Source organism: Scomber scombrus, chromosome 13, assembly GCF_963691925.1.
Source record: "Scomber scombrus chromosome 13, fScoSco1.1, whole genome shotgun sequence".
Taxonomy (NCBI): domain Eukaryota; kingdom Metazoa; phylum Chordata; class Actinopteri; order Scombriformes; family Scombridae; genus Scomber; species Scomber scombrus.
Genome location: NC_084982.1, coordinates 15,023,616 through 15,045,279, shown reverse-complemented (window position 1 = coordinate 15,045,279; position 21,664 = coordinate 15,023,616). Strand labels below are relative to the sequence as shown.

General features: G+C 38.8%; 1 protein-coding gene across 1 annotated transcript in view; it reads left to right on the top strand.

The window, feature by feature from the left end:
- LOC133992764 (potassium voltage-gated channel subfamily H member 7-like) overlaps nucleotides 1-16,701 on the top strand; it is a 35,689-nt gene extending 18,988 nt beyond the window's left edge. The window contains exons 5-16 of the mRNA XM_062431490.1: nucleotides 507-718; nucleotides 2,569-2,994; nucleotides 5,244-5,643; nucleotides 5,884-6,083; nucleotides 6,252-6,254; nucleotides 7,628-7,880; nucleotides 10,263-10,468; nucleotides 10,965-11,052; nucleotides 11,220-11,390; nucleotides 13,020-13,176; nucleotides 15,509-15,689; nucleotides 16,417-16,701. Coding sequence (XP_062287474.1) covers nucleotides 507-718; nucleotides 2,569-2,994; nucleotides 5,244-5,643; nucleotides 5,884-6,083; nucleotides 6,252-6,254; nucleotides 7,628-7,880; nucleotides 10,263-10,468; nucleotides 10,965-11,052; nucleotides 11,220-11,390; nucleotides 13,020-13,176; nucleotides 15,509-15,689; nucleotides 16,417-16,701 — 2,582 coding nt within the window. The remainder of the gene's footprint in view (nucleotides 1-506; nucleotides 719-2,568; nucleotides 2,995-5,243; nucleotides 5,644-5,883; nucleotides 6,084-6,251; nucleotides 6,255-7,627; nucleotides 7,881-10,262; nucleotides 10,469-10,964; nucleotides 11,053-11,219; nucleotides 11,391-13,019; nucleotides 13,177-15,508; nucleotides 15,690-16,416) is intronic.
- The last annotated feature ends 4,963 nt before the right edge of the window (nucleotides 16,702-21,664 follow it).

Sequence of the window (21,664 nt, the reverse complement as noted above, 5' to 3'; positions counted from 1 at the left end):
ATATATATATATATATATATATATATATATAGCAAGACAATCAGCATAGAGGCTCATTACAGACCCAATTTTGGTGGATAGGCTGAGTGGGATTACTGCATTTAATTATGTGAAATGATTATATACTTAGACCAAAGTAATGATTTTGTCACATCTTTAAAGACATATGATGTGACCACATGAGGTTAATTTCTGCTGTCATCAACTACTCAAGGCATTGCTTTTAAATAACCCTGCATGAACATAATTGTATTATGTGATACTGTAATGGCTCTGTTAACTGGCTGTTATTACAAGCTACACTAGCCATTAAACATACAGTTTCAACAAGGGATGCACTTGCTCCGCTCTACCATACTCTAACATATGCATTGATGAAAAGAGAGGCAAAGTATATTAAAACTATTCATCAATGATTTTTAAATATTGTGACCAATTTCTACAGAATATAGTTTACCACAGTTCCTGTCATTCTTTTATGACTGCTTTTTATTTTAAACCACCAGGCCCTTTTAATCACGTGAAGTCCAGCCTGCTTGGCTCTACCTCTGATTCAAACATCAACAGGTATAGCACCATCAACAGGATCCCCCTAATTGCTCTCAACTTTTCTGAGGGGACTGAAAAGAAGACTCATTCTCCACCAACATCTGAGAACACCATCATAGCACCAAAGGTCAAAGACAGAACTCATAATGTCACGGAAAAAGTCACACAGGTGAGTCAGTGCGTTCCACTATCTTTGTTATTGAAGTGTCTACTCTGGAGTGCTTCTCTCTTTGAAAATGAACCTTGTGAATGGTACCTGGCTTGGCCGTGCGTTCCATCGAAGCAGTGTTTGTGGGTGGGAATCTGCAAAAGGGATTACCCCCTGGTCACTATACTGTACGACTCCTATTGATTGGTTAGGGTGCCATCACCTAGCTAGCATGGAAAATGATGCAGCTGGTAACCCCAAGTGTCACAAAAGTATCATATAGCTGTCTACATCCTACACAGGTTAATAGTGAAGCATTGACATTAGGGACAAGAATGAGGTAATTAGATATTCCTGGAGAAAGTGGGGATAATATTGAAAAATAAATTAAGGAAAGTCCTAGAGGACGTCCATCTTTTTAATTGTAAGTCAAAGGGCAGGTTCATAACACTTCTGCGGATAGCAGAGATTCAGTTTCTTGCTCAAGGACAATGCAGCAGGTCCACCACTCCTGATACAAAGCAGCTGATTTCAATTTTCCAAGGACAGCTAATAGTGCAGGCATTTGTCACAATTCTTGCTCTTAACTGATTAATACTTCTATTTCATCCAATTAAATTAAATAGAAAGACAAAATATATGTGCCTATATATGAATCTTTTTTTTTTTAAAGATTTTTTTGGCACAGACGCCTTTATTTAACAGTAGACAGACAGGAAACAGGAGAGAGAGGGGGGTGTAACATGCAGCAAAGGGGTCGGCTGCGTATGTGGCATGCGCTCTAACCCTCATTGCCCACTCGCCCTATATGATTTTTTTTTTGACAAAACATGACATGGGTCATGCACAGCAAATGTGTTTATGTACAGGTCGCTCTGCCACAGAAAAGCAATACTGCTAGTACCTTCGGACAATGTCAGCACCCCCCACAGCACAGAAGAGGCCCAGAAACCCTATATTTAAACTTCTTTCAACAGAGCTTTCTCCTTCATAAATGAAGACGAGCCATCATCATGATTAAATGCTCTCCCTCCACGCTGACTTTGGTTTGAAGTTTGGAGACACCGCTGAGATGTTAACACAGCATCTACAGTACTTCCTGACTGCTAGCATGGGGTCATCTATAATTCATGTGTTGAAGATAGGGGAATCTGAAATGAATAGAAAGACCCTCCGCCCTCATTCTCACTCCTGCACTATTTTCTGCCGTACGAGAGCCCTCTCTTTGTCTGCCACAGCTTATTAATACAAAAACAGGTGAACGTCTTGGCCTTCCTAAGCACACTGAATAATTTACAGTTCATTCATTGCGAGAAATTAAAACAAATGTTTGCTTTTAAAATATTTTTCAAGAATAGAAAGATGATCATTCAATTTATTAGGCTTTTCTCCACTTCATTGAACTGTATACACATTAAGTGCATATATAGTTTTTACCAAGAGTACAGAATATACTTCTTGCAAATGTGGAACAAGTCAGTAGCAGTCACATTATTCATGTTGCCGGGTCACAGACAATCTTCCTGTCATACTAGAGTGGCTGACTTAACCTAATGCTGTTTGACTGCAGAGCACTTATGCTGGGGTGTCACAGACATATTTCTGTCAAATCAAGGCTTAAAGTCCTTGAGGTGGATAAATTACCCAGTGGGCTTTAGCAATAACTATAAGGATTAAGTTTCTGACCCAGTTGTTATTCATACCACAAAGACTATCAACATCAATTAAGACAGATGACAGAAAATCACATTTTCATATTATCATATGATCTTAGGCAACTAAAAGATTTCCCCAAACCAAAGTGTCCTGAAATATGATCAAAGAGGAGTTTAATCCTCAAACGTTCTGACCCTCTCTCACCACTCCTCCAGGTCCTATCACTCGGAGCTGATGTGTTGCCAGAGTACAAACTCCAGACAGCCCGCATTGACAAGTTCACCATCCTCCACTACAGCCCCTTCAAAGCTGTATGGGACTGGCTGATCCTGCTGCTGGTCATCTACACAGCAATCCTCACTCCGTACTCGGCTGCTTTTCTTCTCAACGACCAAGAGGAGCAGAAGAGGCGCGAATGTGGATACTCCTGCAGCCCTCTTAATGTGGTGGACTTAATGGTGGACATCATGTTCATTATTGACATCCTCATTAACTTCAGGACCACTTACGTAAACGTGAACGAGGAAGTGGTCAGCCATCCAGCTAAGATAGCAATCCATTACTTTAAAGGATGGTTTCTTATAGACATGGTGGCAGCGATCCCCTTTGACCTTCTTATCTTTGGCTCAGGATCAGATGAGGTATGTTTTCCCTAATGCATGTATTTTTTACCTGTTTTTTTATTTTTTATAAGAGAACTTTACTGCACATCACCACAGTCATGCATGCACCGTTATCCATTTACTAAGTCCAGACTTGCGCCCCTGGGCCATTACTTAAAGCCTGAATCTTTCTGTCTCGGCTCTGAAAGGATTACTTTAAATTGCATGTTTTTTTCTGAATGGTCCTCATTCTAGAATCCATTTACATGGATTAATGGCTTACCAAATGGCAATCAATGATGCATTTATGTGAGGAGCTGGCCAACAGTGCTGTGTGCACAGCTTACATGCAGATGTGAGATGGCCATTGGTAGGCTGGCTGCCAGGCCTGCTGGCTTGTTTGTTGGTAGGATATGTCCCCTCAGGCTCTGGATCCACTTCAGTGCTTTATCGTGCTTTGTAGGCACTCCATTACACCAGAAAAGCTCCTGATTATAAGCCATAATCATCTTTTCGACCACTGCTGCTGCCACTGCTGAGTCAGTTCAGTGAGTTATAACAAATCAAAAAGAAAATGGACATTTGTAGGGTAACAAACAATAAATAAAACAGTCCTGGCAAATTTGTATAATGAGTTGCAAGTACTTGCAAGTAAAACATCAGTGAAATCAATGCAAACAAGTCAAACCATGCAACCAGTATTAACTCCTTTTTTTAAATTAGCTGAACATATATATACAAATAGTTTTTAAATTCCATTCAGGTCTGTTAATAGGATAAATTGCATGTATTTATATGCCAGTTCTATGTTTATAACTTATTGACTAAGCTTGCAAAGTCCCACTCATCTTCATTCTCATTCAGAAACTGAGACAGTGGCAGATGGTTTTCACAAACCATATTTAAATCAGCAACATAATAAATGGTTTTAACCCACAAGCACTTAAGTGAACCTTTTGATACGATATATTTTAAATAGATTTCAATCAATGTCTTGTTGTTTTCAGAACAACTTGCCAGAGGTTTGTATGTTCTGTGAGCAGTTTTATGCATGTCACCATACAGTGCTTTGTTGATTGCAATGTATAGATAAACAAAAACAAATTATTCATTTCAAGCTGTTTCCCTGTGAAAATGGAGGAAAGAAGTTGACTGCCCAAACTGAACCCCTTAAATGTTGCAGATATATTATATAATTGCTTGTGCAGGTACATTTGAGACTTAATTAAATTGTAGAGTGCAGTGTGCTTATAGGTTCAACAGAAATGGGATTGAAAAAGGCCAATTGTAAAATTTAGTTTCAAATATTGGATGTTTACTTTTTCTACATAATTATTGTTATGGTGTTGATAAATCTAGCAGTAAATCAAGCTTGCATTATGATCACACACAATGCAGATTTCAAAGGTTTTTGTACATAAGCACACTGACTGGTCTATAATAAAAAACTGCAAACAGCACAAAAACCTCAAATTGCGTTTTGCATTTAATTAGCAGAGGTGTACACACATAGAACTCAAACCAACTTCATGTATTTTGCTTATTTTACTTCTCTTGTATTTCGCATCTATCACAAATTCTACTGTAATGTCAAAATGCAAAATGTTTGACAGGTCTAAAACATGTTGGATTATTGTCTGACGCAGCACCAAGATGCTATTTGCTTAGCATTGCAGTTTGTGGTATATTTCACCTTTTGCTGGTGCTTTGATAATTACAAAAGCTGCGCAATCCTTTTGTGAATTCGCCCTGAAGTGGTTAGGAATGAGAGTCTATCGTGTATAGACTTTTAACTTTATTTTCAAAGGTCATTCAGTAATTGTCAGAGAGATAAATGACCATGTTAATGGGAATGGTGGTTTGTGTTTCTAAAACCTTTCTTGATGAACAAGAACAAACACCCAGGGATCCACTCACAGTCTGTTCAGTCCTCAGTAAATGAGAATTAATCTGGGGGCTGCTGTGATGTCTTCACTTCTGTGTTATTTTGCCTTTGAACTGTGGGGAGCAGCAATAACACAGTCTTTGCCTTTTTCTTGTTAAGGAAACTTCAGTCAGTAATCAATCAATCAATATCTTTGTTTGTATCCTGATTTGAGCTTTACATTTGTTGTTAAAACATGTCAGAGCACACGGCTGAAGTAGATATACAACAAATAGGATTGATTCTTAATAAAAGGATTGTATGAAAGATGAAATGTTATGTAATTATGATTAGTCTAACCTACTAACATTCAAATTACAAATTGCTTTTACTAATAAACTGCTCTACTGTACATTTTGTTTAGACTACCACTCTGATTGGACTGTTGAAGACAGCTAGGCTCCTGCGATTGGTGCGTGTAGCCAGGAAGCTGGACCGCTACTCTGAGTATGGAGCTGCAGTCCTTATGTTGCTCATGTGCATCTTCGCCCTCATTGCCCACTGGCTCGCTTGTATATGGTATGCCATTGGCAATGTAGAGAAGCCGTACTTGGAGCACAAGATTGGCTGGCTAGACAATCTGGGAGTGTCCATAGGAAAGAGATACAACTACAGCGATCCTAGCTCTGGTCCATCTATCAAGGACAAGTATGTCACAGCACTTTACTTCACCTTCAGCAGCCTAACCAGTGTGGGCTTTGGGAACGTTTCCCCAAACACCAACTCGGAAAAGATCTTTTCCATCTGTGTCATGTTAATTGGCTGTGAGTATGTTATCTTTGATAGCATTTATTTTCTTTGATCATTACTTTATTCTGTTTTTATCTACCACAGCACTTGAAATGGTTTAAGGCATAAACTTGTTATTCTTTTGATCAGATCGTAGACCACAGATTGTCTGTGTTTATAGAAGCATTCATTCAAGAAAATAGTGTCAATGATAAAGAAAATCATGCCAAGCAATCCATAGTGTGTAACTCAACTCTCATATGTCTATATTTCAGCTCTCATGTATGCCAGTATCTTTGGAAACGTCTCTGCCATCATCCAGAGATTGTACTCGGGCACAGCACGCTACCATGCACAAATGTTGCGGGTCAAGGAGTTCATTCGCTTTCACCAGATTCCCAACCCACTGAGGCAGAGGCTGGAGGAGTACTTCCAACACTCCTGGACCTACACCAATGGCATTGATATGAACACGGTAAATAATAACAATCAGCACATCTACCTTCCACTGTTCCTGGAGAGGATACCCAACAAAATTAATTGAGCTTGTTAAATGATCGTCACATTATATACAAGATTTTAAAAACAACTTTCTGTCTCTTCTTTGCTTTCTGGATTAACATCTCTTCACTGGTAAGAACAGGAGGTACTTTTTTTTTTGTCATTTTAATGGCTAAATGGGTCACTTGCATCCTAGCATGAGAAATGCAGGCATGCATTTATATGTATATGTATGTATGTATATATGTGTGTGTATATATGTATGTATGTATGTAGGTATGTATGTATGTATGTATGTATATATATACATACATGCCAACTGTAATATGTGAAATGCCTTATAAAGAGCAGGGTAAAGCATAAAAGATTATTAAATGTGGTTACTGGTCACAGTATAATGATAATATTACGTGCAGTCAGTGCTTTCCCATAAGGTAGATGCATACATGCAGCAAAAGTATGAATTGAATGCTGTCTGCTCTGAGGAATGGCCCCAGTCTATAAAATTGTTGGCTTTTTTGTTGTTCACACTTTTCTTGCAATACACTTCCTCCTCACTCTGATATCACGTGTTACAATTTTTTTTTTTTTTTTTTTTTTTTTAAAGAAAAGAAAAGAAATGGGGATGAAGTCAGAGTTGATTGTCCACATTCAGGGGGTGGTTACATAAGAAATATAATAGTGTCTGCTTTTTGTATTTGATCATTTTCTTACTATACAATTAAGTATTTGATTGTGTTTAAATGGTCTATGAATCTGTGAAGTGTTTGCTTTCATCACATTCTTATCTCTGTGCTGTTGTCAAGCTTAAAGGTATATGATGCAGGATTTGCCGGTTGTTTTTTTGTAAACTAAGCATTCAAAGTTGGCCCTTCCTCCCTGTCTCGACTAGCAGCGGTCAGGCAAGCTAGAGAGTGAGAGAGCATTGGCAGGAACAAAGTCGCGAATCAGATCAATTAAATGTTTTCTGATTCTTTCATGGTGGTGATATTCTTAAGTAACCCTGTGGGAAGGTGCTGCCTTGCCACATTTTGCTGTGGCCTCTCTGCACACATACCTACAGCTCTTTTTACATCCATGAAACAGAGACAGTGTGCAGAGCGGAGTGGAGTAGAGAGATGGATAAAGCGATATAATGTGGAGTCCCAATCTCAGACACTGCGTGCTGTTATTGGTTGGGAGCTACACACCCACTGCCCAAAGGTTGATGCCTAGAAGTGTCCCACACAGCAAAATAATAAGAAAATACAGGCAGAGGGCAGGGTCTTTGTAGATAAATACACCGCTACACAATTCTAGTGGGTCATAAGTGATGATTGAGAAGGATTATTTTATACATAGTTTTTTAGAAAAATCCTGCACAGTATACCTTTAATTACAACTTCTCTTTGTAAAAGCATACTCATCTTCACACAGTTTCTGCATTGGTCTGTAGAACTATTGTCTAAATGGATCTCATTTGAAAATATCAAACCAATGTTTTGTGCATTTTACTCACTGTTTTTCTCTGCATCATAGGTGCTAAAAGGTTTTCCTGAGTGCCTGCAGGCAGATATCTGCCTTCACCTCAATAATAATCTTCTTCACAATTGCAAAGCGTTTGAAGGAGCCACCAAAGGCTGCCTAAGAGCCTTGGCCATGCACTTTAAAACCACTCATGCCCCTCCTGGAGACACCCTGGTCCACAGTGGTGATGTGCTCACTGCTCTCTACTTTCTGTCCCGCGGCTCCATTGAGATCCTTAAAGATGACATTGTGGTAGCTATCCTGGGTAAATACAGTCTCTTATTGATTGTGTGTCACTGTTGTGTTGTAACATTCAGAGGAAATACTTATGTTAATGGGAGTGTTGCTTCAAGTGTAATAATGAGCAACATGGGTGGCAGATGCTAAATGAATAAGAAACTGTAATTTATTTCCTGTGAAAGCTGACATTGCTGACATCGTTGGAGAAAGCACACGTTTTATTCATCTCCTTTGAGCCTACATAAGTTGTTTTTTGTTTGACCTTTTGCCACTGTCCTTCACCAGTATCATGAATGTAATAGCAGTCTGTTGGCCTCAAAACCTCTGTCATCCACAGAGCATTGTGAACAACTGTAAGATCTCTCAGCTGATGGTGTGTTGAATGTTAGTGTCAAACAGTTGAGACAAAGAAAAAAACAAGTTTTATCATGAAGTGGGATTCAGGGTGATAAAATTCTGATCTCATTGTTCGTTTTGTGACTTTGCACCAGTAGATCTTTTGTCAGTGCTATCATGCTAAAATTATGCTACGATACAGTCAAAGGGGTGTGCTTACAAAAAAATACAGCTGATACCCATGAGTCTATAGTAAAATTTTACATGAAAAGTATACTTTACATAATGTCAGTTTGATTGATTGATTAAAATATTTGAATTATACTTACTCAGGATGCTTGATATTCCCAAATATGTGGAGATGCTAGTGTCATTAGCCCAGGGCAGTACAATACAATACATTCCCGATGGTGACACCTGTTTAAACACAGTAATACTTACAAAAAGGTTCACTATGACTTCTCTGCATATCAGAGTGTTCTAACACAATTCCTTCTAACATGAATAATTTTGAAGTCATTAAAGCAGCTAAACCACATTGTGTTCACACATTTTGACAAGAATAGCAAGGTGTACCTGCAATCCCCCATTTTTGTCCTCTCGGCAATAGGGCTGTTCATGTGACAGGCTTGAGACTCTGACATTTCTATTAAGTGGCTTTATGAAAGGTTGTTTGGCAAGTTCAAAGAACACTGGGAAATAGCTGCCACTTTTATGACACCACAGGGAAATGATGGATTATTAAAAGGGGCAGTAAAAAAACAGTTCTGCTTAAACAATTGTCAAATTGAAATTTTAAATAATATTTTGCCTTTTAAATAATATTCATTACTCTTGTTAGAATAATAACTTTTTTTATTTTTCCTTACGGATGAATCACAACCAGGTGCTACAGGCCAAGCCTGGATTCATTTTGCCATTATTCATGAGATGAATGCTCTCCAAAGCTGCACCTGACAGAATGGGGTTTAAGCTTAGCAAAAGCTGCTGAATCACACAAAACCCATTATTAACAATCATACTGAAAAAGTCACTGATCTCATAGATCAGCACATTTATATGAGTCCCTTTACACCTTGCATCTAAATGCTTCTCGTATCCAGATTGTATCTAGATATGATTCAACCTGATTACATTTAGACGTGGTATTAGTGTCAACATTGAGATCCAATTGAGATCTGTTTGCTCTGTCCAGCTAAAACCACCAAACATCACATCCTCCTATCTTACCTTTGTGCAGTGCCAAAAAAACAACAAAAAAGATTTTGCTTGTATACTTTTGTCAGACCAAATAAAAAAGCAGACACTAGGTCTCGTCCTGCCCCATCCTCTAACATATAGTGGTCAGCTCATAGTGGTAATGCATTTTTCTCCAACACGGCTACAAGCATTATTCAATAGGTGAGGAATAAGTCTCTTCCACTGCTGTCCAGGCTAATGACTGTCTAAATCCTGGTGATGAGGGCTCTATGTCGGAGAGAGATACAACACTCTTGAGTGAGGTTGTCCTCTGTGGCAGAATGCTGACTGGTTCATGCTGTGAAATGCACACTGGCAACTAACGGATCATATCCTTTCTCAAGAACCCCTGCTTACAGTGTTGGCATTTAGTGAACCCCAGGAACAACAAAGAGATTTTTCATGATGGCCTTTAAACTAGACCTCTAGTCCTCTGCAAAATGGACCCTTATTCTAACAGAGGAAAGACTAAAAAGGTTTGCTAAAGAACAATCATTATGTGATTGTCATTTTAAACACATATTGTTTTCTTTGAACTAAACAACACATTAAGGATGTCAATCACTTCAGCAAACTGAAGTAGAAAGACAACTGATGCACAGGCCTTGAGAGAACATCTACACAGAGAGGAACAGCTGATTGATTTTCACTACCCACAAAAACAAACACCACTGCTGGCTTTTTGTGAGCCTGAGGAATAGTTAGATAAGTAATCCCCACAGCAAGCGTGATCCACTCTACTTGTTCAAGTCATTGCAGGTGAAGTTGAATATGATCCCTATTGCCAGTAAACCTTTTGTGAAGATTTCTTGTCTGTTTGTGTCACAACCAGGAAAAAATGACATCTTTGGAGAAATGATCCATCTATATGCCAAGCCTGGAAAGTCCAATGCTGATGTGCGAGCTCTGAGTTACTGTGACCTGAGCACCATTCAGAGGGAAGATCTGCTAGAAGTGTTAGACATGTACCCAGAGTTTGCTGACTGCTTCTTCAACAACCTGGAGCTTACCTTCAACCTCAGAGATGAGTCTCCTAAGGTAGACAATTATATTACAATGATTTATGTGACCTATAGGTTAAGTTAATGGCATTTAACAAGTACAGTATGTAAATTATCACAACTATGGATATTATAATAACAAGATAAAAACCTCACAGCAATGTGGGATTGTGTGGATTACATGTTTTCCATGTGCAGACATGCAGTTTAGGTTTATTTATTATGTGACTGTAATTGCCTGTATGTGTGACTCTTGAGTATGAGTAGACATCTGTCTCCATGTATCAGCCCTGTGACTGACTGGTAACAGGTGTACCTGGTAATAGGTGTAACCCACATCTCACCCAATGTCAGCTTGAATCAGCTGCAGTTCCCTGTGACTCCCTAAAGAACTAATGGATATAGATCTAATAGATAAATGGATGACTATGGACATTCACCATGATACTTAATAGAATATTAAATTAATAAATCAAATAAATTAGATTTGATTCCTATTGTAGCAATTGATTCTAATGCTCACATTGTTGCAGTCCTCCAGTTCCAATGATTGTGATTCAGATGGTGAGGGCACTAGGAACACTAAGAGAAGGATCTCCTTCACTCCAGATCTCTCTAAAGGTAAGTAGAAATGAATCAGTGCAGGTCCAGGAGAGCCTTTTTCAGCATGCTTTGTGGTTGCAAAATTGTTCTTTGTTATTGTTTACTGAGCTCCCTGTGAGCCACTATTCTCTGTGGAATAGAGTACAGTGTTATTCCACTGACTCCTGTTGATTGCTGTTCTACAGGGGAAAACAAGGAAGTGGTTACAGACTTGGGGAGGGAGAGGGAGTCAGATTCGTGCCTGAAGAGATGTTCTGTCTTGGGTCCCTCTTCACACAATGCCCCAGTCTTGGACTCGGATCTTATTGGACACATCCAGGTCAGAGGCAGCTTGGAGAGAAGTCCATCTTTTGAAGGTAATATATCTTGCTTTACTGATGTACAGATACTAGTTAACATATACATGTATAATGTTATGTGAACATAATCTTAACTGTTTTGACAAGAACACTCAAAAAAGTGTTGCTAGGAGTTTTTGGGTGGTACAAAGCAGAAACATCATTAGCCATGGTGAGAAGCCAGTGAGAGAGCATGCTCTTGTTGCTGCGCTCCTATTGGGTGGTTGGAGCAAATGGGTGGAGGGGGTTGGGATCTTCCCAGGCATGCTGGTTGGAATGATAGATGAGTCGAAAACACTGCACTGCCATTTGTATTAGTATAAGACGTCAAGGATTTTTGTATCTGCAGACTCAACGAAAACAAGGTCAACTGTAAATATTTCATTTTCATTACAATGTAATATATTTGTACATTTGTATTGTAATTGGCAGTAGTCTCATGGAAATGAACAAGGAAGCTACTTTTTCATGTTCAATGTGGGCCTAATTATATCATCAAGAATGACAAGGACCACAGTGCAGGGTAGTTGGCCTTTCCAAATTGGGGATGAAAATGGGGCAATTTTTTTTTTTTTTTTTTTTTAAATCAGTGGTTGTTTGAGTTAAATCCTATCAGTAGCCTAATGATCAATATCATCCAGTTAATGTACACAGTCAACAAAAGTTGAACATTAAAAGCTTCACAATGGCATTTTTTGTTGCATAGTTTGTGCACTAGATAGTATCTTTTTTACTGATGTTCATGTTGTTGTGTCCACCCTTAAACATGTCAGAATCAGCCAATCCAGCAACCTCTTATTGTACACTAGATATGACTATAACGTAGAAATGCATGTACAGTAAGCAATTTATTTCCTCTTTTTACTAGTTTCTTTTGTCCAGTATTCACACCTTTTATAAGTGGGTCAAGCTTTACATTAATTTACAATGATGAAAACTATACAGTATTTCTTACTGAAGCAGTATGCTTGAAATTGATCTGCATCTTAATCACACTACAGTAGCACAAACTGCAAATGTGCAGTATGCTTATTTTTCTCATATGAGTCTTATAGTTGACAGATCTAAATTAAACGACACTTCTTGCAAAAACCTCTCTAGCCAAGTAGTACAAGACAGACAGCGGGGGAAATGGAGGGAAAAAAGTTAGATGACCGACTGCAGCTCTTGTTATCTCCACTGATGGAAGGGTGATGAAAATAAGGCAGCATGAGGGCAAACCTGAGTGCCATTCACGGTGAAGGCACACACGATAGCCTACTAGGGTCCTCATATCTATATGGCTCATCGTGGTAGTGCAAAGCCACCTTCACAGACTGCTGCACCAGATAATGACAGAACTAACAATCTCTCTGTTTAAAATCACAAAAGGGTCTCAACACATATCGCTAGACAGCCAGCTGAATACTAACAGGTGCCCAGCAGAGATAACAACGGGTTTAGTTTGCTACTTGAAAACATTGCATTAACAATTCTCCCAGTACAAGGGCTTGATAAATTACAACAAAGCACCTACACGCAGCTCTTCTGTAGAGATTAATTACATTCTATTTTAGTGAGGGTTTTTTTTTTTTGTGCGTGTAGTGATGACGTTGTTCTGACCCACATGTGAGGATGTAAAGAATGTGTGTCGGTTTGGCTCTCCAGATCTGTGCTGTGATAAATGGGTCTGTAAGAAGCCTACGGACTACCTGGATGAGTCAGCACAGTTCCAGGACCTGAGAGAGGACGATAATTCTGCCAGTGAAATCACATATGGAGAGGTGGAACAGCGCTTAGGTCAGCTACAAGAGCATTTAAACAGGTACATATTTTTAAAGACAGCATACAATTGGTTGGTCCTCATTTAATTGTCATAAACTATGAATTACCCAAGAATGTGAACCAGTCTATATCCCAGGGTAAGTAATGTTTTTCCCTTTATTATAGTTTAAGGTTTAGTGTGTCAGTCACATTGGTTAAAATTACAGAATACTGGGTGTCTTTGATGCCCACTCCCTACAGTTGCAACAGATGATCATCAATTATGATGAGTGCAGGTTTAACCCCTTAAAACCCACTTACCAGTCAATAAAATCACATGCTGTGCAATCACACATTGCTTTGAATTTAGGGGACATTTATATGACATTATAAAAAAAAGACATCTACTGTAGAATATTACCATTAGTTTGAATTGTGCATTCATAAAAATATGAAACCTTGGGTTTGAATATTTCAGTAATTGTGAACATCACGTAACATTTATCTCACTGAGGAGTTGTAAAAAAGAAACAGAGTCCATAAATGTGTCAATGTCAGGCAGAGTAGACTAAGATGATAATTCTAGCCTTAATACCATTTAAAGAAATGGGTAGGCATAAGTAAAACTGTGTTATGGGATTAAATTAAATATAAATAAAGGATACAGCAGCTGCTTTTTACAAAATCCCAAAACTAAATCTGATCTATAAACAACCCATTACTACTGCTCTGAAGCCTGCTGTTGCATCATCGGATGTGCACTACCACTGGGGGGCACCAAGGTTGCAAATTACCATATTTGACTCACAGTGGCTTGTCTAAAGGCATTTAGCAAGGTTTATTGTCAAGGTTGCTTATTTAACAGCTAAGCAATAGTATTAGCATTTTTAGACAGTAAATGTAAAAGCATTTTCAGATGACACGAGGCATTTTGGTCGCATTCTGAGGAAGTAACGCAATTAAGAATGTGATTATTCTTATCAGTAATCCTACCATTTCTTTTCGGTTGGTGACTCAATAATTATTATGTGCTTCATTTTTTAAAGCTGTCACCTCCCACACTGGTAAAAGTAAGCTACACTTCCACTGCAATCGCTGGCAGCATGTAGTTCATTTGCTAATATACATGAGTAGGTGGAGGAAGGCAAACTGCCTGGCAGAAGCTGTTGCAGGACTCAGAGTGGGAGGCTGGATCTACTGGAAGCAGGATGTACCACTGCAGAATCAGAACATATCAAGCCCAAGAATTAATTGGTACAAAGGCTTTATGTGTACCATTTAGCAGAGTAACGCTCAGAATCTAAAACTGTCGAGTGAGAACAAAGTATGACTGATATATCTTGGAAACATCTCTCCAGCTAAGCCACTCTTAACTCGTCTTGATTTAAACAATAAAAATGCAAGTACACCCACCTTCCAGAATTAATAGATTTTGTTTTATTTTCAATATTTCCTGTCAAGGAGAAAGGCATAAACCAGTGACCGTAGTTTTAACAACACACCTGCAGCCAGCAGGCAACCTGAAATAGATACACAAATGAACAGCAGGTGGTATTTTTGGCTCAAAATATCACAGAGAATGAGATACAGCATTGGGGTGCCTGGAATACTGGTTTGGCTCATTTTATATGGACACAAATAAGACATTTTTATTCATTGCACTCCACCTGACCTTGTTTTCCACTAATGCTAGCTGGCTGCAGGATGAGCAGCACTTTTCTGTCACTTTGTGTTTCTGTGGCTTTGACTAAAGATATGACAGGTGAAAAAAGTATTGGTGTAGCATTCTTTTCAACACATACATATATAAATAGCCACAAAAAAAATAAGTTATCTGCACCTACAATGATTGTCTACCGTGTCACTGCTTCTACTGTAACCCTCATCAATTATAATCTAGTAAACAAATGATTCACAGTGAAAGAGTGGCACAGTAAACCAAGAACATAACAAATGTTACGTATCATGTATTCAAATGTATGCTACCTATTAGATGGGATACGAGTAATTAAAAGGTCATTAAACATTCATCAATTTTGCTGATTTGATAAAGAAGTTGGATGAAATCTAGTCATAATTAGATTGACTAAATAAGTATGATACACCTATCTCCACAGTAAACTCTAAATTCATTCCCCCCTCAAACAAAGCTCATTATCACTTCTAGCAAGAGCATCGTCTTTTGACTACTTCTCTGGCAGTGTGTTGCCACACCTCTGTCATTTCTTCATTTGTCCACTGTTTAGGAGCACAAGCTCCATCTAGTGCTCAGTGAAGTAACTGAACTAGTCCTCAGTTACTACATGATCTGATTTTTAAGAATTATGCATGTGTTGCTACTTGTCTGCAATTGGCTCACTCCCTCATTATTTTGTTTTCCTGTTCTTTTTGAGGCTGGAGTCTCAGCTGGTGTCAGATATTCAGACCATCCTGCAGCTGCTGCAGAGACAGCCGACCCTGGGACCTCCGGCCTACAGCACTGTGACTGCCAGTCCGGACTATCACAGACCTGCTGTGAAGGTTCAGCCAGTTGCTTTGACTGCAAGCCATTTTTTCAGCCATACGGGGACACAAGTAAGGAGATTCAAGAGATCTTTTTTAGCAAAATGAAGTCTGGTATGTATGGTATGTACATGAAGCATAGCTTTTTTTCTGGCGGAACACCAAAGCCATGCATCAGCTGACTGTTGAAATCGCCATATTCATATTCATCATATTCACACCAGCTCGTCAGTGATGTTCAAGGACAAAATGAGGCAGGCTTTATATTCTGACAAGATTCCACTCTTTCTTAACGCAGCTGCTGCTCGCTATGCTAACTTGATTGATTGGATTGTCTGCCACAGCATGTGCCAGAAAGTTTAGACAATCACAAGAAAGTATCTGAGCCATCTGAGGCACAGTTTATCTATGATAACTTACCTGTCACCATCTAAATAGTTTTGACTACATGAAACGCCATATGGAAGTCAATACAGGCTAAAATGAGGTCCCTAAAGCTTTTTGTATATTTGTGTTCATCCTATTTTACACAGTTGCCATTTTGGCTTGTAGTTTCATTTTTTGTGTTGTTAAAAAATATGTTTTGAAAGTTTGTATTTAGTTTTTCTAATATTACAATTATCACTTTTGTCTGGAATTTCTATTTTGATATTTGACCATTGTCATTCAATTCTCAACCTCTGTTGCTAAAAATAGGTTACCAGGCTAAATCCAAATGTTGGAGGAATATACTCTCTTCACTTTCATTTATGCAGGCAGCTAGAATAAATTGTATATTTTCTGCCACTCTCCTACTCAGGGTCCCAACCACAAACTGGAGAAGACCATTCAGGAATCCAAAGACTCTCTGTCGAGCTTGGCCAACATGAATGCACCCAGTGAGGACAGCCTTACAGCATTGGTTGTACAAAGACATACAGAACCACAACAACAGCAACAAGAGATCACAGGCCATCAACAGTCTGCGTTGATCCTTCTTCCAACTGAAACCTCTTCCTCTTCCTCCCCACCCCCCTCTGACTCCAACTTTAACACCACTGGACTCCATAGACCTGCCTCAGACACACAGTTTCCAAGGCCATAAACCCTCCAGCAGCACAGTGTTCTAATATCTGTGTTGTAATGCTGTAATTACTAAGTAGCAGCTTTTTTATCAGCATGCTGGCACAGACATCTGTATTGTTGATTTGCAGTTGCTTGGTGATAAATAAGATGGGTTTTTTTTCATTATGCATGTGGATAAAATACTGTTCTCTGCAGTCAATGGTGTGTTAACCAGCAGTTTTCTGCAGTTATCAGTATAATAACAATGGTTACATATTGTAACAACAGTTCCATCAACACAGGAGCCCTCTGATGGACTCCTTAATTATCATCACTTGTCTTTGTAGATCCATTCACTGAAGATTTATGTGTAGATGCCCAAACAATCAGGAAGAACTTTTTTAATCCAGTGCAGGCTGACCACATTTCCTCATCTGCTAAGTCAACAGCTTCTTAACTATATTCTACTTAATCAGCAGGGATGCTGGTTAAATTGCACCACCTGGTTGTGATAGAAGTAGCACAACAACACCTATCCAACTTTATGTTTTCCCCAGGCTTTGTGCTCTAATGGGCTCTCTATATCCCTTCCTGCATCTCTGCTGCAACACTTAATATCCTGAAACACTGACTGACATACATAACTCTAGACTGGTTAAAATATGTAGCATTCCAGGACACACACATCAATGTGTCAGCAGCAGAGCCTCTATCACTGGCTCCCCAACACACACCAGTCTGTGTACCAGGTGGAGGATGGCCAAACATGCCAGTAAGTGCAGTGCCCAAGCACAGTAGTACTCAAGCCAACAGCTTTGAAACGCCCCTAGGTAAAGTAGTATGATTGGCAAGGATCCTGGTTCAGACCAAAACACAGGGACTTGTGGCAAAGGCAGGCACAGAAAAAGAATTCTCCAGCCTCCTCTTAGTGCTGAGCATATTATGCCAAGAGAAAAAACAGTGACCTTTAGGCAGAAAGCAAAGGCAAGAGTCCACACACATAGCTACTATAGGTCACTCAAGTGTATGTTACAGAGATCTGAGGGACCATTAATCTAGAATAAACACTGTGTGGCAAAACAGGAAATATGAAGAGGTTATCACATCACACATGTTGTTTACCAGCCGTAAAAACTAGTCCTTAGCACAGATGTTTGGAAAGACCCAGACACATCAAATGCAGGTCAGGCAGAGCATTGAACAAGACCTGTCTATGGTCTTTGTAGAAATAGCATGAGCTGCCAGGAGAACTCCTCCATGGACTGATAGGAGCAGTAGATTTTCCCACCCCACGTTTGTTTTAACCTAATGATATTCTGGGAAGCTTTGCTGGGAACAAATTTTCTGTTTTTTAATGAACACATTTAGAACTAGAAGCTTCCCTGTACAAACACAGGTGGATCTGTTGGGCATTGAGCAGTCACTAAAGCAGTTTTGGATCCAGTGCCTTCTTCACTGCTGGTGCTGTCCAACCCGGATTTATCCTTCTGGTGCAGGGATTGAAGCACCTGTTTTCAAGCCTGGTCCTCCCACCTTTAGCTATCACTGCCCCTTATCTGAATTTCTACAGAGGGCAGCTCACTGTCACCACTCACTGCCAAATTGACCCTAGACACGGGGTAGTACAGCTGTTCACTCAGCTTCCTATACTCCAGTGAAAAGAAAAGTAGAGACAAACGATGCGATTTAAGATTGTACATGTAAATGGTGGCTAGATGCGACTCACCACTGTTAACATGGCAGGCTGGGTGGACATAGACTTGTCTAGGCAGTTGGCTACCACAGTATGGCACTTGGAAGCAACCCTGCATTGCCTTTTGTCCTCATTGCTATTGTACAGGTATGACCACCTGAAACATGAGCGAGCTTTGTACATTTTACAACCATTTTTTTCCACTTGCTGAAAACTTTGCATAGCACCCAACAGTAAGGCACGGACATGGCCATATGTGGAAGGGAGGCAGTCTTCTTGTTTTAGATCAGTTCGTTTTAAATTCAGCTAGACCTACTGTACTGCAACAGTAGCTTCTAGCCAGAATCATGACATGGCACACCCTACAAAAAGTTTTTCATTTACTTAACTTTACAAAGAAATTTTCAAAAGATCTTCCCTGATGCTAGTGTACAGTGAACACATTGCTGTTAGAGCTCATTTGTGTCTGAAGCCTGTGGGGGACATACATTGGCCTGAGACTGTATATGATAATGAATGGACTATATAAACTATTTTCTGCAGCTATTCATGTAATACAGCATTATTACAAAGGTGTAAGAACAGTTTTCTTATCCTTAGTTCAATGCCGGTTTTCTCTGAAGTGTGACTCAGGGGTTATGGACAATTGCACTGCTATATACAGTACAGTATCAAGTATACTGTAGTTTTCCTCTTTAAACAATGTGCATTATTACTGTGGTCACTGACGTGCACCTACTATATAATGCCACGACAACAGAACACAGCATATAATATATGCAGATAATATAACATGCAGATTTGAGAGTATTCTGCTGTTATCCCAGAGCTACTGTAGGCCTCTGACAAACAGGTATGATGTAGGCATTTCTACAGGGCAGTGCATGTGTTTTATATCTATATATTAACTGTTTTGCACCGCTTATGAGCCCAAAGTAGCACATTACAATATTAAATGATGTCAGCATACTTATCTCTTTTTAGGATACACTTGGAAGGGGGGACAGGGATTTGAAACACATGAAAAGTTAATACTTGCGCAAAACAGGCCTGGAAGAGGGTATTGTGCCTATACAATCAATCCAAATACTAAGTCAGCATCTTCATGTATAACTATCTATATATACAGATCATATCACTTCCCTGTACTGTTTTGGTGGCAATGTACATTAAATATAAAATGTTGTTAGATTCTAGAAAATAAATACATCATATTGCCAGATGTAAAAAAAAATATTTTTTTAACTGAGTAAATTATTTTAGAAATTCTCTTGCAAAACAGTAGTACATGTTTGTTTTGAAGCTGTGGGAGCAATAAATGAAAACACACTTATTGCTGAGTGACTGGCTTTACCATTTTTTAAGCCTACATGGACATATGTGTGTACTGTAATAGATTAGACTTGATATGAATTGTTGTGGTGGCTTGGTGAACAGGTGTCCTGTCCTGTCCAGGCCAGGGATTACTCTGTTATATATTATTTTTGCTTAAGCAGTTGATCAGTTGTTGGGTGGGATTTGAGGATAAGTTGTTGTCAAGGGACCCAGAATTTCTAGCTGTGACCCTGACCATGTGCTAACCCCACAATAATTGATATCACCACTGCAGAATTAACCTTTAGTATGAATTGAGAGAACAACATATATTTATTTATCAAAATTAGATACAAATTAGGCTATGTGTGGTATAATACAGAGTGTCCACAAAGTCTCTTTACAATTTAAAAAATGAATTACAAAAGACATTGATGAGATATGTTAATCAGATTTGTTCTATGTACTCAGTGTTTTTAATCACATTGCATTTGTGTATCGTGTATCGAACAAAGATACAGGACATCAACGACCAGAAGCAAAAGATCACTGATGCCATTGCCACCATTGTTGAGGCTATGCTACAGCTAACATGGCAAGAAATCGAGTACCGTCTTGATGTGCTTCGTGCAACTAATGGTGCCCATATAGAGGTGTATTAAATGATTACATTTCCACATATTTGTCTATTCATTTGCTTTTGTAATACATTTGTTAAATTGTAAAGAAACTTTAAGGACACCCTGTATAAACATAACTAAAAATCAATTGTACTTTGTACTCTAGCTTAGGGGTAGCAAGTACAGTCTATCTCAAGGATTTGCTCACAGGAGTTTGAGCTTCACCAGCTACATCGGTAAGAATGTAGAAGGGACAACTGATGTGTCTGTTCAAGCCATTTATTGCCACACATGTAGCAAAACAGGAAATGAGGCATGTGATGTTCATGGTTTTCTGAAAATGATAAACAGAAAAACAGAAGAATCAATTTGCAGTTAACCAATATGACATCACACAATTAGATACCTAACAAATAGTGAATATTGGTACTCAGAGGTGAGGGGTAGGCCTAGCACTGTTAAAATTACATCATAGTGAAACATTACATTTAACAATTATACAACAAAAGAAATTATAAAGTTTCTTATTAGGTGATGATGAATTAACCATTACAGAGAATGAATCTTGTGCACTGTACATTTACAATACTATAAATCTGTAAGCTCAAGGCAAACAGACAAAGTCACCATTATAGCATTTACCAATATATAGTGGTCAAGCATTTGATCACATTCAAGCTACATTAATCTATAAATAATCATTAAACTACAACATATGAAGACCATAATAAAACTTACTTGAGTCATGCACAACCATAGATGTGTATCTGAAGCACAAGTACACACCTATGGTAAGCCCTCACATGTTGTTAGTGCTGATGCCAGGCAGAACAAAGGTCAATGGGCGGGATATATGGCCATGATTAGGAGTGAGTGAGCTCGGGTAAGAAGAGGTGAATCCACACCAAGGATGTAAGCAGAGGACTGCTTAATAGTATGGCTCTATTCTACTAAGCATATCAGAAAACACATCAGAAATACAATAAAAGCAGGGGTGAAAGGAGTTGAGGTGAGACCTTTGTACTAAAGCTACAATCAGAACAACACAATTAAACATTTTGCATTGACCATTTTTTAAACTAAAATATATTACTAATTTAAAATATATTAGAAAACATGCATACAAACAACATCAAAAGGGGAGTTTTATTCCCTACTTAGTAATACTGATGTTTGATGTCTCAATATGTCGTTTTGTGTTCATCAATAGAAATCAGCTGTAAATGCCTCAGATTGCATAAAAATGGTTGTAGGGCTTGAGATCATCTCTGTTCCAATGCTGACATCTAGTGGGCCTTTTAATTTTCTGCTTTCGAGTTCTGGAGAAACGAAACTGAAAGTTTCATTTTACTCGATACATAAACAGTGAGTCAGTC